At 42.3% G+C, this 20,243-nt stretch overlaps 1 protein-coding gene across 1 annotated transcript in view; it reads left to right on the top strand.

Moving 5' to 3' along the window:
- The first annotated feature begins 33 nt into the window (after window positions 1-33).
- Window positions 34-20,243, top strand: part of ccdc40 (coiled-coil domain containing 40) — a 27,475-nt gene continuing 7,265 nt past the window's right edge. The window contains exons 1-18 of the mRNA XM_034314566.2: window positions 34-227; window positions 780-980; window positions 1,135-1,234; window positions 5,529-5,599; window positions 5,820-5,939; window positions 6,199-6,282; window positions 6,747-6,966; window positions 7,817-7,974; window positions 8,087-8,209; window positions 8,817-8,938; window positions 9,116-9,359; window positions 10,058-10,240; window positions 10,320-10,565; window positions 17,474-17,687; window positions 18,602-18,771; window positions 18,905-18,996; window positions 19,266-19,386; window positions 20,002-20,190. Of these exons, the coding sequence (XP_034170457.2) occupies window positions 780-980; window positions 1,135-1,234; window positions 5,529-5,599; window positions 5,820-5,939; window positions 6,199-6,282; window positions 6,747-6,966; window positions 7,817-7,974; window positions 8,087-8,209; window positions 8,817-8,938; window positions 9,116-9,359; window positions 10,058-10,240; window positions 10,320-10,565; window positions 17,474-17,687; window positions 18,602-18,771; window positions 18,905-18,996; window positions 19,266-19,386; window positions 20,002-20,190 (2,658 nt within the window). The 5' untranslated portion in view covers window positions 34-227. The remainder of the gene's footprint in view (window positions 228-779; window positions 981-1,134; window positions 1,235-5,528; window positions 5,600-5,819; window positions 5,940-6,198; window positions 6,283-6,746; window positions 6,967-7,816; window positions 7,975-8,086; window positions 8,210-8,816; window positions 8,939-9,115; window positions 9,360-10,057; window positions 10,241-10,319; window positions 10,566-17,473; window positions 17,688-18,601; window positions 18,772-18,904; window positions 18,997-19,265; window positions 19,387-20,001; window positions 20,191-20,243) is intronic.

The following is a 20,243-nucleotide window of genomic DNA, read 5'->3' on the forward strand; positions in this document are numbered from 1 at the left end:
TTTATTATTTAGAGGTAAACAAACAAACAAAAAAAAAAGAAACCCGGAAGTATCCCTGGTCTCTTAGGAACAGTTACTCAAACATCCGGAAGTACACGGTTGCTTAGCAACAGGCTTCATAAACGTTGAAGGGAATCTACCATCAGTCGCGAGCTTTTATTTTTTTTACTATTGGAATTAAGTTAGGAAAAGTTTTTAATTTCTTATTTAAAAAGGTAATAATAAAGGTAAGTAATATTTTACTAAACGCTACAGTATTTTAAATTAAAAAATAAATTAATGTAACAAATATAACGTCAATAACCTCATTAATCTCCTTGACCTTTTTTCAATATTTCGTTTATTTTGCTTTTTTTTTCTTCTAAACAGTAAATATTAATTAATCTTTGACATTTGATTGCTGATACTCTTACAAATATTTTTTGGATTGGAACTTTTTAAAAAAAAACTACATTCATTCATGCAAATTGGATGAAAATGTGGTTAATTTAATGTGCATATATTTGCATACTTAATTAAAGCTCTTTTATTACAACAAAAATGTACATTTCTAATTTGTTTATAAAATTGCACAAAGTGTACCTGAGACTATTGATTTATTTTTTTAAAGCAAAGGATTGTTACCTGGAATACTGAGCTTGTTTACTTGTTTACTTGTTTACTGCGTCTGGTTTGATCTTTTTAGAGGAAACATGTTTATCAGTGCAGTTTATCCACAAAGCAGGAATCGTGTCTTGCCTTCAAATAAAGCTTTTAAAAATCTTTTACTCGGTGTTAAGATGGAGGGAGCGGGGAGGAGGGAGGAGGAAGGCAAGAGAGAGTCTCCACATGATGAGGAGGAACCAGAGGAACCTGATGAACCAGAGGAATCTGATGAACCAGAGGAACCTGATGAACCAGAGGAACCTGAGGAGCCAGAGGAACCAGAGGAACCTGATGATGGTGCAGAGGTTCCTTCTGACATCAGAGCGTCTCAGCAGGTGACTTTTATATTTAAACGAATAAACGGTGTTAATTGGTCTAACTGACTCTTCATTCATCTTCACGCTCTACATTTACGCATGCTGAATGCTGGACTCTGATTGGTCAGAAGGTGTTGATTCATTTTTTGTTGTTTTTTTTTTTCCCTCACAGGAGAGATCTACTGAGGATTTGGAGCGAGAACACGCAGAGTCCAGCGCTGACGTCTCACACACTCACACCACAGCCAGCGTCATCACACACACACGCTCAGGTCCGCACGTCTAGCTGAGACCAAACACACACACACACTTAAACACACACACACACACACACACACAGAGCTGAATTCCTGAACTCTAATTTAATTCTTATTATGAAAGATTTAATTTTTTAAACACACTTCTGTCATTTGTCCATTTGTGTAATTTGTACTCTGATTGGACAGTGTTTGAAGAGTGCATGATTAGACAGCTTGTAACTGGGCAATGTGTAATTGGACAGCATGTGATTGGACAGTGTGTGACTGGACAGCGCGTGATTGGACATTGCGTGATTGGACAGCGTGTGATTCAACAGTGTGTGATTGGACAGTGTGTGGTTGAAGATTGCATGATTGGACAGTGCGTGAGTTTACAGCGTGTGATTGGACAATGTGTGATTGAAGATCGCGTGCTTGGACAGCGTGTGTTTGAAGAGTGCGTGATTGGACAGTGCGTGATTGGACAGCACATAATTGGACAGCGTGTGATTGGACAGTGTATGATTAGCCAGTGCGTGATTGAACAGTTTGTGGTTGAAGATTGCTTGATTGGACAGCGTGTGATTGGACAGTGGTGGATTGGACAGTGTGAGTTTGGACACCATGTGATTGGACAGCACATGACTGGACAGCGTGTGATTGGACAGTGCATATTTGGAGAGCGTGTGATTGGACAGCGTGTGTTTGGAGAGCGTGTGATCAGACAGCACATGATTGGACAGTGAGTGATTGGACAGCGCGTGTTTGGAGAGCGTGTGATTGGACAGTGAGTGATTGGACAGTGAGTGATTGGACAGCGTGTGATTGGACAGCATGTGTTCAGTCTGTCTACTTTAAGTTTCTCTTCTTTTTCAATTTTGTGATAGATGAAATATAAATTACTTCACGTGCATCTTCTCAGTCACGATCATGAATAATATCAGAGCTCAATTCTAGGGGGCGTGTCCCTCTGTCCCTCTGTCCCTCTGTCATTCTGTCACTCTGTCATTCTGTCATTCTGTCATTCTGTCCCTCTGTCACACTGTCATTCTGTCCCTCTGTCCCTCTGTCATTCTGTCATTCTGTCATTCTGTCCCTCTGTCACTCTGTCATTCTGTCATTCTGTCCCTCTGTCCCTCTGTCACTCTGTCCCTCTGTCACACTGTCATTCTGTCATTCTGTCCCTCTGTCATTCTGTCACACTGTCCCTCTGTCACACTGTCACACCTGTCATTCAGTCCCTCTGTCACTCTGTCATTCTGTCCCTCTGTCACTCTGTCCCTCTGTCACTCTGTCATTCTGTCCCTCTGTCCCTCTGTCATTCTGTCCCTCTGTCATTCTGTCATTCTGTCCCTCTGTCATTCTGTCCCTCTGTCACACTGTCATTCTGTCATTCTGTCCCTCTGTCATTCTGTCACACTGTCCCTCTGTCACACTGTCACACCTGTCATTCAGTCCCTCTGTCACTCTGTCACTCTGTCCCTCTGTCACTCTGTCCCTCTGTCACACTGTCATTCTGTCCCTCTGTCATTCTGTCCCTCTGTCACACTGTCACACTGTCATTCTGTCCCTCTGTCATTCTGTCCCTCTGTCATTCTGTCCCTCTGTCCCTCTGTCCCTCTGTCATTCTGTCACTCTGTCCCTCTGTCATTCTGTCATTCTGTCATTCTGTCCCTCTGTCATTCTGTCACACTGTCATTCTGTCCCTCTGTCCCTCTGTCATTCTGTCATTCTGTCATTCTGTCCCTCTGTCACACTGTCATTCTGTCATTCTGTCCCTCTGTCCCTCTGTCACTCTGTCCCTCTGTCATTCTGTCATTCTGTCCCTCTGTCACACTGTCATTCTGTCATTCTGTCCCTCTGTCATTCTGTCACACTGTCCCTCTGTCACACTGTCACACCTGTCATTCAGTCCCTCTGTCACTCTGTCATTCTGTCCCTCTGTCACTCTGTCCCTCTGTCACTCTGTCCCTCTGTCCCTCTGTCCCTCTGTCATTCTGTCCCTCTGTCATTCTGTCATTCTGTCCCTCTGTCCCTCTGTCATTCTGTCCCTCTGTCACACTGTCATTCTGTCATTCTGTCCCTCTGTCATTCTGTCACACTGTCCCTCTGTCACACTGTCACACCTGTCATTCAGTCCCTCTGTCCCTCTGTCATTCTGTCCCTCTGTCCCTCTGTCATTCTGTCCCTCTGTCACTCTGTCCCTCTGTCACACTGTCATTCTGTCCCTCTGTCATTCTGTCCCTCTGTCACACTGTCACACTGTCATTCTGTCCCTCTGTCCTTCTGTCCCTCTGTCATTCTGTCCCTCTGTCATTCTGTCATTCTGTCATTCTGTCCCTCTGTCATTCTGTCATTCTGTCCCTCTGTCATTCAGTCATTCTGTCCCTCTGTCACACTGTCACACTGTCATTCTGTCCCTCTGTCACACTGTCATTCTGTCCCTCTGTCCCTCTGTCATTCTGTCCCTCTGTCACTCTGTCCCTCTGTCACACTGTCATTCTGTCATTCTGTCCCTCTGTCATTCTGTCCCTCTGTCACTCTGTCCCTCTGTCATTCTCTCCCTCTGTCATTCTGTCCCTCTGTCCCTCTGTCATTCTGTCCCTCTGTCATTCTGTCATTCTGTCCCTCTGTCATTCTGTCATTCTGTCCCTCTGTCCCTCTGTCATTCAGTCATTCTGTCATTCTGTCCCTCTGTCATTCTGTCCCTCTGTCATTCTGTCATTCTGTCCCTCTGTCACTCTGTCCCTCTGTCACACTGTCATTCTGTCCCTCTGTCACTCTGTCCCTCTGTCACACTGTCATTCTGTCCCTCTGTCCCTCTGTCATTCTGTCCCTCTGTCCCTCTGTCCCTCTGTCACTCTGTCCCTCTGTCACACTGTCACTCTGTCCCTCTGTCATTCTGTCCCTCTGTCATTCTGTCCCTCTGTCATTCAGTCATTCTGTCCCTCTGTCCCTCTGTCATTCAGTCATTCTGTCCCTCTGTCACTCTGTCCCTCTGTCATTCTGTCCCTCTGTCATTCTGTCATTCTGTCCCTCTGTCCCTCTGTCACACTGTCCCTCTGTCCCTCTGTCATTCAGTCATTCTGTCCCTCTGTCACTCTGTCATTCTGTCATTCTGTCCCTCTGTCATTCTGTCATTCTGTCCCTCTGTCACTCTGTCATTCTGTCATTCTGTCCCTCTGTCACTCTGTCACACTGTCATTCTGTCCCTCTGTCATTCTGTCCCTCTGTCACTCTGTCATTCTGTCCCTCTGTCACTCTGTCACACTGTCATTCTGTCCCTCTGTCATTCTGTCCCTCTGTCATTCAGTCATTCTGTCATTCTGTCCCTCTGTCATTCTGTCCCTCTGTCACTCTGTCATTCTGTCATTCTGTCCCTCTGTCATTCAGTCCCTCTGTCACACTGTCACACTGTCACTCTGTCATTCAGTCATTCTGTCATTCTGTCATTCTGTCCCTCTGTCATTCAGTCATTCTGTCATTCTGTCCCTCTGTCACTCTCTCATTCTGTCCCTCTGTCACTCTCTCACTCTGTCATTCTGTCCCTCTGTCATTTTGTCCCTCTGTCACTCTGTCACACTGTCATTCACACTTTCACTCTTTCACACTTTCACTCTGTCACACTGTCATTCTGTCACTCTTTCCACTTTCATTCTGTCCCTCTGTCCCTCTGTCATTCTGTCCCTCTGTCACTCTGTCACTCTGTCATTCTGTCACTCTGTCACTCTGTCATTCTGTCACTCTGTCATTCTGTCACTCTTTCACACTTTCACTCAGTCACTCTTTCACTCTTTCACACTTTCACTCTGTCACTCTTTCACTCTTTCACACTGTCATTCTGTCACCCTGTCTCTCTGTCACTCTCTCACTCTGTCTCTCTGTCACTCTCTCACTCTGGGTAATCACCTGACTAGTGTGATGGTCTGTGATTGGCTGCATGACTCTACAGTCTCTCCACCGTTCCGTGTTATTAATTACGAGCGTTGGTGGCGCTGTTTCCCACAGTTTCGTAAAAAATCCAAAATAATCCACTTTAAACTTTTTAACAGAAGATAATCTGATGTGAAGCGACACTGCAGCGTTATACTTATGCCTCGTTATTTTTAAAGGCCAGGAGAGTCTTAGCTAGCACAGGCACACAGGTGCATTGTGGGTAATGCACATAGTCAATATATTCACAACCATGAAACTGAAAACAATAACTGATTACTAAAATGGATCCAGTCCATCTGATGCATCTCTTATGGCACACAATACATTCATACTCATTTATATCACTGTATTATATAGTGTGTGTGTGTGTGTGTGTGTGTGTGTTTTACAGAGCAGGACAGTGGAAGCGCACCAGGACCTCCATCATCGTCTCTCCCCCTCACACTGGCCTACAACTCCACAGTAAACACATCTCCATTTACACATCAACACCAGTTACGCTCATAAACCCTGTTTACATCGCATCACTTCCTGTTTCTGCTTTATCTGGATCGTATTTTAATCACGTTTACGATCAAATGCGAAACTGAGCGTGTTAATATGCAAATGAGCTCGTTACATACGAACACCAGCTTCCAGTGGTTTTTGTTTGAAGTTATTTCACAAACAAAATGATTTCCAGGCGGCTTTCACAGACAGCGAGAGAGACGAGGGAGCGAGACCGAGCCGTGATGATGAAGATGCTGCTGATGATGAAGAGGATGATGATGAAGATGAACTCATCGTGTTGGATCCTGAGCACGTCTGTGACTTTACAGAATCTCAATCTACACCTTATTTTAATATTTTCACTGAAAGAATGTGAAGTTTTAAAAAGGAAAAAAAAAATACTCGCAAGCTAAATTATATTGTGGTTAAACTAATCTAAGTTTAATTTAATTTAATTTAAGATAAAGTTTCATAACATGTAACGTATACTCAACGCTATTGAGGCTAAAATCTTACAGTATAGCAGAAAGTATAAAATGTGATAAAGTTTATAATCAGATATTTTCCCACAGCCTCTGATGAAGAGATTACAGTCGACTGTGAAGAACCACCTCAGCAGGCAGCTGGAGAGACTGGTCCTGAAGCTACGTCAGAAGGTTCTGCTCAGATGTTCCCATTTATACACTGTTTAAGCTTTTTATGAACGACTTTTAACTTTTATTTCACTTTTCTTCCATAACTAAATCATATTCAATCCAAGAAACATGGATCTAACATTTGATTTCAATGTCTAAGGTGTTTGGATAAAATAATACTCATTCTAATACTATAAATAATCATTTATTTATTTATTTATTTATTTATTTAGTGAAATGTTGAAATGATAAACTTCCACTATTCAGCTCCTAAAATCTGATTGGTCAGAAGATGTTAAGAGTTGTTATTGCGTAAGTGAGAACTAGCTTGAATTAAAATTAAACGTAGCTATAAACGGATGAAACGTACGATGTGTCGTTCTTTGTGTATCTGATGGTAAATTGCTGTGGTATAAGAAGAATAAAGAGCCGCAGAGCCCCGGTGCTGCGCGTCGCTGTGGTTAACGCCGTCCGCTCTGCACCAGGTGACGGAGGAGCGGGCGGAGAACTCCAGGCGTGAGGATTTCGGCGTTGGGCTCTACAACGTCCAGCAGGAACTCGCCAGACTGCAGGCCCTTCTGGAGGCCCGACACGAGAGCAGCGCCAAAGCCGTCAGCGACAGGAGACAAGCGCAGGAACAGCTGGAGAACATCAGGAACCAGTACGTTAGCACAGCGGGACAGGCCAGCAAACACCGCACACAGGGTGAGAACACACACTCAGAACACATGGCACTAAAATATCACTAAAATGCCTTTCATTGAACCTAAAGCCGACACGAATTTGACCTAAACAACACTTAATTTACTTCAAGCCTCCTAAAATGAATTGAAACTAAATTAAAATCAACTTCAAACTACTGTCAATAAGACAAATTTGATTTCATTAACACGTAATTTAAATAAATTTGGTTCAGTGAAATGTTTTTTTTGGTTTATTTCATGTTAGAGTTCAATTCAATTTAATTCAAAATAAATTTAACGCCACAGAAATGTCCTATAAGCTACAAGTAATCTTAATTACACAACGATTACATACATTTTTTTATTTAAGCAACAGTTGATGTTAAAGTTTCAAATTTTTTCATTCAAGCTGCAGTGATTTCGATTGAATATAAGGTTGTGAAAAAATTACGTTTAGGAAAGATTTTATTGAACTTACGTTAAAAATCAGTGTGTAAAATCCGAACTCTAAATTCAAGCTGAAGTCAAAAAGCTTATTTAGTTTACTTTTTTTTTAAAGTTTACTTTAAGTTCAGTTTTATTTTTTATTTATTGAATTTTATTCTATTCGTTTTTTTTGCTTCTGCTGCATAACATTTAATGTAAGCGAAATTAAATTTAGGCTAAAATTGCAGAAAATGAAGCAGCTCATATTTTTACATTAACACAGTGATGTGTTAATAGGGATTTTTTTTGTGTGTGAAATCATTTTTTTTTGGTGAAATACAACAGTAACAAGAAGAAACCCAGTAAGGAGTGAAGTATTTCTTCTCCGTTACTTCACTGTATCGTGTGTGTGTGTGTGTGTGTGTGTGTGTGTGTGTGGATCACAGTGTCAGAGCTGCAGTCCGAGTTGGACAGTCTCGCTCGGAGTCTGCTCTACATGCAGGAAGTGACCTCAGACCTGCGCTCGAACGTCGCCGCTATGAAGAACGCCAAGAACAAGGCGCAGACGGAGAAACGACAAGCGGAACAGCAGAAATGCCAACAGGTCTTTCTCCCGTTTCATTTTTAGACCATATTCCTGAGGTTCTGAAGTTTATTTTGTGACAATGAAGCCATTTTTTATTATGTGTGTGTGTGTGTGTGTGTGTGTGTTGTAGGATCTGTATGTGGAGCGTCTGACGAAGCAGGTGGAGAAGCTGAGGGAGCAGATCGCTCTGTTCGAGGTGCAGACGCTCGCGCAAACCAACGACAAACAAGCCGCCAGAGACGCCTTAGCCGAGGTCAGGAACTAACGCCGTTTCATTTATTAATGATTTACACCTCAGCTGAGTTCTCTGTGGATTCTGATTGGTCAGAAGGTGTTGATTAATTCTCCAGAACAGCAGCTCTGACCGAAGCGCAGGTTTATATTCATGCGCTCGTTATCGTTTCTCTAGTAACAGCTCATTCACAGGGACGCGTACAGCGGACGATTCGCCGATAATAAACAAGTGTAATCGCAGATATGTAAAGAGACGTTAATTTACAATTTATGGAAGGAGTCTCCAGTGTCAGCGCTTTGTAACAGTCTGAGGTAAAGCCATAACTCTTCCGACATCTTCAGGACAGACGAGTTTACGCTTTCACTAACATGACAAGCTGCGTTTCTTATTAACTTCTAGAGAGAAAACATTTGAATATTGAAGTTAATAAGACAAAAAAAAAAGCTTGTTTCCTGGACTTTAGACAACATTAAATGCAACTATAAATGGATAAAAATTATAACGTCGTTCTTTAATAATTGAAAAAAAAATGAATTAGAAAATTGCTGTGGTGTAAGAGGAATAAAACACTTAAAGATGTGATGTTTTAGAAAATAATGTGTGTGTGTGTGTGTGTGTTTCACAGGCTCAACTGGAGTTAGACTCTATGATAGTGGAGAGGAAGCAGCTACTTCACCAGTGGAACAACAGCGTGATGGGGATGAAGAGGAGAGACGAGGCTTACACCACGCTGCAGGAGGCACTGCGGTGTGTGTGTGTGTGTGTGTGTGTATGAGTGTGTGTGTGTGTGTGTGTGGTAGCAAATTGTATTCATATGTATACATTCTCACAAAGTCTGTGGTTGAGCGAGACACAGCAGGCTTGTAGCATTGTGACCATTACAGGCGATCTCTGATTGGTTATCCACTCCCCTCCCCCTTTCAGGTCGGCCAATCACGATGTGCGTGCTCTGGACACGGAGGCGGAGGCATACAGGCGCTCCGTCACCCTGGAGCAGGAGCGGAACGAGGCGCTGACGGTGCTGGTGAACCGTGCCGAGCTCAACAGCGCCACCTACAGGAAGCTCCTCACACAGATATGCGCAGAGCAGGAGGCGCTACAGAACCTGTACACCACACACACACGCACGCTGCAGGAGACCGAGAAGAGCCTGAACCGAGTGACCACAGTGAGACACACACACACTCACACACTCACACACACACACTCACACACACTCACACACACACACACACACACACGCTGCAGGAGACCGAGAAGAGCCTGAACCGAGTGACCACAGTGAGACACACACACACACACACACACTCATACAGACTCACACACACACACACACGCACGCTGCAGGAGACCGAGAAGAGCCTGAACCGAGTGACCACAGTGAGACACACACACACACACACACTCACACACACACACACACACACACGCTGCAGGAGACCGAGAAGAGCCTGAACCGAGTGACCACAGTGAGACACACACACACACACACACTCACACACACACACACACACACACGCACGCTGCAGGAGACCGAGAAGAGCCTGAACCGAGTGACCACAGTGAGACACACACACACACTCACACACACACACACACACGCACGCTGCAGGAGACCGAGAAGAGCCTGAACCGAGTGACCACAGTGAGACACACACTCACACACACACACACACACACTCACACACACACACACACACACACACGCACGCTGCAGGAGACCGAGAAGAGCCTGAACCGAGTGACCACAGTGAGACACACACACACACACACACACGCTGCAGGAGACCGAGAAGAGCCTGAACACAGTGACACACAAACTCTCTAATACTCTGTGTGTGTGTGTGTGTGTGTGTGTGTTTGCAGGAGTGCAGCGCGCAGCAGTCGGAGCTCACCGTCCTGAGGAAGCAGATGGAGAAGGAGGCGTGTGTGCGGATGGAGCTGGAGGAGAAGATCATGAGGAAGATGCAGGAGCAGCTCACACACGACAGCGCTGCTAAACACACACACCATCTCAGCAGCAAGACCACAGCTCAGCACAGAGAGAAGGTGAGAGTACACACACACACACACACACAAATAATACATACAGACATTTTCACCTGTGCCGTATGTGTGTGTGTGTCAGGAAGCCCAGCTTTCGAAGGTTGAGAGTGAGTTAGCTGCAGTGGCGCTGGAGGTCAGTGAGGTGGCGCTGCGTGTCGACGCTCTCTCTCGCCTGCAGCTGGAGCTGGAACAGGAAGTGATGGAACGGAACCAGCTGCTCTCGACCAATGAGGCGGCGGTGGCTAAACTCATCCTCACCATCGAGCGCAAACAGACCACCATCAACGTGTGTAACAAGAAGATCGAGCAGATCAGGGCAAGCACGGGGGTGAGTGATGACACGGTACACACTGATCACACTAAACACACTGATCACACTAAACACACTGATCACACTAAACACTCATCACACTAAACACACTCATCACATTAAACACACTGATCACACTAAACACTCATCACACTAAACACACTCATCACACTAAACACACTCATCACACTAAACACACTGATGACATTAAACACACTAATCACACTAAACACTCATCACACTAAACACACTCATCACATTAAACACACTAATCACACTAAACACTCATCACACTAAACACACTCATCACACTAAACACACTCATTACATTAAACACACTCATCACACTAAACACACTGATCACACTAAACACACTGATCACATTAAACACACTCATCACACTAAACACACTGATCACATTAAACACACTGATCACACTAAACACACTGATCACATTAAACACACTGATCACATTTAACACACTTGTCACACTAAACACACTGATCACATTAAACACACTGATCACACTAAACACACTGATCACATTAAACACACTCATCACACTAAACACTCATCACACTAAACACTCATCACATTAAACACACTCATCACATTAAACACACTGGTCACACTAAACACACTGATCACACTAAACACACTGATCACACTAAACACACTCATCACACTAAACACACTCATTACATTAAACACACTCATCACACTAAACACACTGATCACATTAAACACACTGATCACACTAAACACACTGATCACATTAAACACACTCATCACACTAAACACTCATCACACTAAACACACTGATCACACTAAACACTCATCACACTAAACACACTCATCACACTAAACACACTGATCACACTAAACACACTCATCACACTAAACACACTGATCACACTAAACACACTCATCACATTAAACACACTGATCACACTAAACACACTGATCACATTAAACACACTCATCACACTAAACACTCATCACACTAAACACACTCATCACATTAAACACACTGATCACACTAAACACACTGATCACATTAAACACACTCATCACACTAAACACTCATCACATTAAACACACTCATCACATTAAACACACTGGTCACACTAAACACACTCATCACACTAAACACACTCATCACACTAAACACACTGATCACACTAAACACACTCATCACACTAAACACACTCATCACACGTTACACACTCATCACACTAAACACACTGATCACACGTTACACACTCATCACACTAAACACACTGATCACACTAAACACACTCATCACACTAAACACTCATCACATTAAACACACTCATCACACTAAACACACTCATCACATTACACACTCATCACATTAAACGCACTGATCACACTAAACACACTAAACACACTGATCACACTAAACACGCTGATCACACTAAACACTCATCACACTAAACACACTGATCACACTAAACACACTAATCACACTAAACACACTAAACACACTGATCACACTAAACACACTGATCACACTAAACACACTAAACACACTGATCACACTAAACACACTGATCACACTAAACACACTGATCACATTAAACACACTAAACACACTGATCACACTAAACACACTGATCACATTAAACACACTCATCACACTAAACACACTGATCACACTAAACACATTCATCACATTAAACACACTGATCACACTAAACACACTAAACACACTAAACACACTGATCACACTAAACACACTCATCACACTAAACACTCATCACACTAAACACACTGATCACATTAAACACACTGATCACATTAAACACACTCATCACACTAAACACACTGATCACATTAAACACACTGATCACACTAAACACACTGATCACACTAAACACACTGATCACACTAAACACACTAAACACACTGATCACACTAAACACACTGATCACACTAAACACACTAATCACACTAAACACACTGATCACATTAAACACACTCATCACACTAAACACACTGATCACGTTACACACTGATCACACTAAACACACTGATCACACTAAACACACTGATCACATTAAACACACTGATCACACTAAACACACTGATCACACTAAACACACTAATCACACTAAACACACTGATCACATTAAACACACTCATCACACTAAACACACTGATCACGTTACACACTGATCACACTAAACACACTGATCACACTAAACACACTGATCACATTAAACACACTGATCACATTAAACACACTGATCACACTAAACACACTGATCACATTAAACATACTGATCACATTAAACACACTGATCACACTAAACACACTGATCACACTAAACACACTCATCACACTAAACACACTAAACACTCTGATCACACTAAACACACTGATCACACTAAACACACTGATCACGTTACACACTCATCACACTAAACACACTGATCACACTAAACACACTGATCACACTAAACACACTGATCACGTTACACACTGATCACGTTACACAATCATCACACTAAACACACTCATCACGTTACACACTCATCACACTAAACACACTGATCACACTAAACACACTCATCACACTAAACACACTGATCATGTTACACACTGATCACACTAAACACACTGATCACACTAAACACACTGATCACACTAAACACACTAAACACACTCATCACACTAAACACACTGATCACACTAAACACACTGATCACACTAAACACACTGATCACACTCATCACACTAAACACACTGATCACGTTACACACTCATCACACTAAACACACTAAACACACTGATCACGTTACATACTCATCACACTAAACACACTGAGCACACTAAACACACTGATCACATTACACACTGATCACACTAAACACACTCATCACACTAAACACATTCATCACACTAAACACACTGATCACGTTACACACTGATCACACTAAACACACTGATCACGTTACACACTCATCACACTAAACACACTAATCACACTAAACACACTGATCACACTAAACACACTGATCACATTACGCACTGATCACACTAAACACACTCATCACACTAAACACACTAAACACACTGATCACACTAAACACACTGATCACACTAAACACACTAAACACACTGATCACACTAAACACACTCGTCACACTAAACACACTCATCACACTAAACACACTGATCACACTAAACACACTCATCACACTAAACACACTGATCACACTAAACACACTGATCACACTAAACACACTCATCACACGTTACACACTCATCACACGTTACACACTGATCACACTAAACACACTGATCACACTAAACACACTGATCACGTTACACACTGATCACACTAAACACACTAAACACACTGATCACGTTACACACTCATCACACTAAACACACTGATCACACTAAACACACTCATCACACTAAACACACTAAACACACTGATCACGTTACACACTCATCACACTAAACACACTGATCACACTAAACACACTCATCACACTAAACACACTGATCACATTAAACACACTGATCACGTTACACACTGATCACACTAAACACACTGATCACGTTACACACTGATCACACTAAACACACTAAACACACTGATCACGTTACACACTCATCACACTAAACACACTGATCACACTAAACACACTGATCACACGTTACACACTCATCACACTAAACACACTGATCACACGTGACACACTCATCACACTAAACACACTGATCACGTTACACACTGATCACGTTACACACTCTGATCACACTAAACACTCTGATCACACTAAACACACTGATCACACTAAACACACTGATCACACTAAACACACTGATCACGTTACACACTCATCACACTAAACACACTGATCACACTAAACACACTGATCACGTTACACAATCATCACACTAAACACACTCATCACACTAAACACACTGATCACGTTACACACTCATCACACTAAACACACTCATCACACTAAACACACTGATCACACTAAACACACTGATCACGTTACACACTCATCACACTAAACACACTGATCACACTAAACACACTGATCACGTTACACACTGATCACGTTACACAATCATCACACTAAACACACTGATCACGTTACACACTCATCACACTAAACACACTCATCACACTAAACACACTGATCATGTTACACACTCATCACACTAAACACACTCATCACACTAAACACACTGATCACACTAAACACACTCATCACACTAAACACACTGATCATGTTACACACTCATCACACTAAACACACTGATCACACTAAACACACTGATCACACTAAACACACTGATCACACTAAACACACTAAACACACTCATCACACTAAACACACTGATCACACTAAACACACTGATCACACTCATCACACTAAACACACTGATCACGTTACACACTCATCACACTAAACACACTAAACACACTGATCACGTTACACACTCATCACACTAAACACACTCATCACACTAAACACACTGATCACACTAAACACACTGATCACATTACACACTGATCACACTAAACACACTGATCACACTAAACACACTAAACACACTGATCACACTAAACACACTCATCACACTAAACACACTGATCACACTAAACACACTGATCACATTACACACTGATCACACTAAACACACTGATCACACTAAACACACTCATCACACTAAACACACTCATCACACTAAACACACTGATCACGTTACACACTCATCACACTAAACACACTGATCACACTAAACACACTCATCACACGTTACACACTCATCACACGTTACACACTCATCACACGTTACACACTGATCACGTTACACACTGATCATGTTACACACTCTGATCACACTAAACACTCTGATCACACTAAACACACTCATCACACTAAACACACTAAACACACTGATCACGTTACACACTCATCACACTAAACACACTCATCACACTAAACACACTGATCACACTAAACACACTGATCACGTTACACACTCATCACACTAAACACACTGATCACACTAAACACACTGATCACGTTACACACTCATCACACTAAACACTCTGATCACACTAAACACACTCATCACATTAAACACACTAAACACACTGATCACTAAACACACTCATCACACTAAACACACTGATCACGTTACACACTGATCACACTAAACACTCATCACACTAAACACACTAAACACACTAAACACACTCATCACACTAAACACACTGATCACACTAAACACACTCATCACACTAAACACACTGATCATGTTACACACTGATCACACTAAACACACTGAACACACTGATCACGTTACACACTCATCACACTAAACACACTGATCACACTAAACACACTGATCACACTAAACACACTAAACACACTGATCACGTTACACACTCATCACACTAAACACACTGATCACACTAAACACACTGATCACACTAAACACACTAAACACACTGATCACGTTACACACTCATCACACTAAACACACTGATCACACTAAACACACTCATCACACGTTACACACTCATCACACGTTACACACTGATCACACTAAACACACTGATCACACGTGACACACTCATCACACTAAACACACTGATCACGTTACACACTGATCACGTTACACACTCTGATCACACTAAACACTCTGATCACACTAAACACACTGATCACACTAAACACACTGATCACGTTACACACTCATCACACTAAACACACTGATCACACTAAACACACTGATCACACTAAACACACTGATCACGTTACACACTCATCACGTTACACACTCATCACACTAAACACACTGATCACGTTACACACTCATCACACTAAACACACTCATCACGTTACACACTCATCACACTAAACACACTCATCACACTAAACACACTGATCACGTTACACACTGATCACGTTACACACTGTAGTAATCCAGCTAGGACCTTAGCTTAAGCCTTCGCCGGGAGTGCACAGAAGAAAAAGAGAATAAATTCGAGACAGATACCGAAAAGTAGATACTCTCTGCGTATTTTATTGGAAATGCTGATGGTGACTTAACCTTCTGACACTGTCTTTTATAATAATCCAAAACATAGAAAACAATATGTGCGAGGCACACGAGCACGCGGTCCGGGGGGGGAAAACAGTCAGTGAGCCCGGGAGAGAGCGAGAGGGAGGGGCGTGCTTGAGAGAGCAACCACACCTTTGTCTCCACAATAATACGTCATCATTACTTCACATGCGATTCACGCCCAACACGCTACACTGAGATTTCAATACCTGATCAACATACGTACAATACAATACCATTTAGAGGTGCTGAGGCCACGCCTCCTTCACTGAGACCAACACACAGGCCACGCCTCCTTTTTATGATGATTGATTCAGTACAAAAACATTTTAGATTCCAGACATTAGTTTTCCAGCATAAAATGAAATGTTCCAGAAAAATGTTTGTATGTCAGTAAAGAAAGCAGCAGATTCCATAAGAGACACTTTTCAGATAAAAACATAATGAAGGCTGCTGGGTTTCGCTGCAGAAATAAGAAGCGAGTCGACAGTCAAAGTCTTCAGAAGAACTGTGGCTGCTTCTGCAAGATGCTCAGTAACACTTCCAGCTCATTTCCTTATAAAACTGCACACACTGCACCTCAGATACTGCTTTATTTTATTTAAAGTGAAGGAACGTCACATTAAATACTGACTTTGTTTCATTTATTACTGTTTACTGCTCTTTATAGGATTTTTTTTAATGTAGAAACATTTAATTTCATTATTTTTGAAGGCGTCTTTGCTCTACAGCATTTCTTTGCATGTGAATAAGACTTTATGTGTGTGTGTGTGTGTGTGTGTGTATGTATGAGCAGCATGAAGACCTGGGTCCTCTGGAGATCAAGGTGAGGACTCTGAATAAGGAGCTGGAGGAGCTCGGAGCCAAGATGAAGGAGCAGCATCAGTTCTGGCTGTGGCAGCAGGGGGAGCTAGTGAGACTGAGTGAGGAGAAACAATCACAGAGCAGCGCAACGCTAACACTAAACACAAAGCTCACCATCCTGCAGCAGAGGAACCTCCGCACCAAGAGTACGCAACACACATCTACACACATCTACACACATCAACACACACACACACACACACAGAGCTTGAGATGAACCTCAACCTGTTCAGTTTCAGCTTCTATATCGCCTAGTGTTTATAGCAAATTTTAGATTTTTAAGTGGATACAGTGGAGATATTAACGCTGAATTCTGGATTCTGATTGGTCAGAAGGTGTTGATTAGTTTTCTATAACAGCAGCCCGGACAGTAGTGCAGCTGCACATCACAGGTTTGTATTAATGCGCTTGTTCTAATACGTTATCGTTTCTATACTGTATGAGTTCACAGAGACTCGTACAGCACATCAGCGGATTAAAAATCTTTGAGACAGTGAAGTTTTCTGTAAAGGAGATGTTTATTTAACATTTATGGAAGGAGTCTCCAGTGTCGGAGGTAAAGCTGTAACTTTTAAGCTTTCCGACAGAGGAGTTTGCGGTTTCTCGGTAACATGACAAGCTGCGTATTTTTGTCTTATTAACTTCAGGACAGAGAATAAAAAGAGGCTGGTGAGGGAACGGCTGTTTATAGCTGCTATAACATAAGTGAGAACGGGAACTCGAACTCAAACTAACATTAACTGTAGCTATAAATGGATAAAAAGCATGACATGTTGGTCTTTAATATATGAAAAATAAAAATCGCTGGCAAATCTCTGTGGTGTAAAAAGAATTAAACACTAAGGGACATGCTGTTATAGGAAAATAATCAACTACAGGGTGGTAACAGTAACTCCGCTTCATCACACCACCATGTCGTTGATTATTTTCCCATAACTGCACAACACACACATTATTAATAAATTTAGTGTTGCTTTACAGACTGGTTCCCTAATAGATATTAGGCGTGTGTATGTATATATATGTATAGATACGTGTGTGTGTGTGTGTGTGTGTGTAGGTGAGATCGAGCAGGAGGAACGTGCTCTGGTTGAGATGGAGAGACACTCTAAAGTTCTGAGGTTCGACATGCAGAAGCTGAACTCACTCCTGAACCAGAACACACAGCTGAGACAGGAACTGGAGCAGAGCAACGTCCTGATGGAGAACAGCTTCATACACACACTCAAGGTACTGCCACACACACACACACACACACACACACGCAGATGTATTTGTACACACACAAAACAGGAAATTTTATCTATAATAAATGTGTAGGGCTGATATAGTTTTGTGTGTGTGTGTGTGTGTGTGTGTGTAGGATGCAGAGAGGGAGTCTGTAGAGACGCAGCTGCATCTAGAGAAGCTCCAGGAGGAAAAAGAGCGATTACTGAACAGCCTGGTGGAAGCAGAGTGAGTACACACACACACACACACACACTCACACACACACTCACACACACACACACACACACAAGTCTACCCATTGACAGCAAAATAATATGTACACTGATATGTAACTGTACCCCAGTAGACCAAACAAACATGCATTGTGTGTGTCTGTCTCTGTGTGTGTGTGTGTCTGTCTCTGTGTGTGTGTGTCTGTCTCTGTGTGTGTGTGTCTGTCTGCGTGTGTGTCTGCGTGTGTGTCTGTGTGTGTGTGTGTGTGTGTGTGTGTGTAGGCGACAGATCATGTTGTGGGAGAGAAAAACACAGCTGGCACGTGAGACTCGCTCGGCCGTGGATTCGGCGGTTGGAAAAGGGGACATACACACCATGAAATCTGAGATACACCGCATGGAGGTGTGTGTGTGTGTGTGTGTGTGTGTGTGTGAGAGAGAGAGAGATAGAGGTTATGTGCTAATATGTGTTTATGTGTGTGTGTTATTTCTACATTGTGTGTGTTTATGAGTTTATGTTTGTGTTAATATGTTTGTGTTAATATGTTTGTGTGTAATTTGAATATTTTGTGTTTGTGTGTAAGAGAGACTTTATGTGCATATGTATATTTGTGTTAATTTGTGTTTGTGTATTATTTGTATATGGTGTGTGTGTGTGTGTGTGTGTGTGTGAGAGAGAGAGAGGTTATGTGTTAATGTGTTTATATATGCGTGTTATTTCTACATTGTGTGTGTTTGTGAGTTTGTGTTACTATGTTTGTGTGTGTTTGTGTGTAAGAGAGACTTTATGTGCATATGTGTATATTTGTGTTAATTTGTGTTTGTGTATTATTTGTATATTTTGTGTGTGTGTGTTTGAGAGAGAGATGTTATGTGTTAATATGTGTTTATGTGTGTAATTTGAATATTGTGTGTTTGTGTGTAAGAGAGACTTTATGTGCATATGTGTATATTTGTGTTAACTGGTGTTTGTGTATTATTTGTATATTGTGTGTGTGTGTGTGTGTGTGTGTTTCAGGGGCACTACAGCCAGCTGTTGAAGCAGCAGGAGAGGATGTTGAGGGAGATGGAGGCGGCTGTCGCTCGGCGTGAGAACATCGTGACACGCAGCGAGGCTCAGACACGCAGCAACCGCAAACACACCACACACTCCGACCTCCAGAACACACTGCAGAACCTTCGCCGCAACATCCTCCAGGCACACAAGGCATGTGTGTGTGTGTGTTTATGTATGTGTGTGTGTGTGTGTTCTTAGTATAA

The sequence above is a fragment of the Pangasianodon hypophthalmus genome, chromosome 2 (genome assembly GCF_027358585.1).
Source record: "Pangasianodon hypophthalmus isolate fPanHyp1 chromosome 2, fPanHyp1.pri, whole genome shotgun sequence".
NCBI lineage: Eukaryota > Metazoa > Chordata > Actinopteri > Siluriformes > Pangasiidae > Pangasianodon > Pangasianodon hypophthalmus.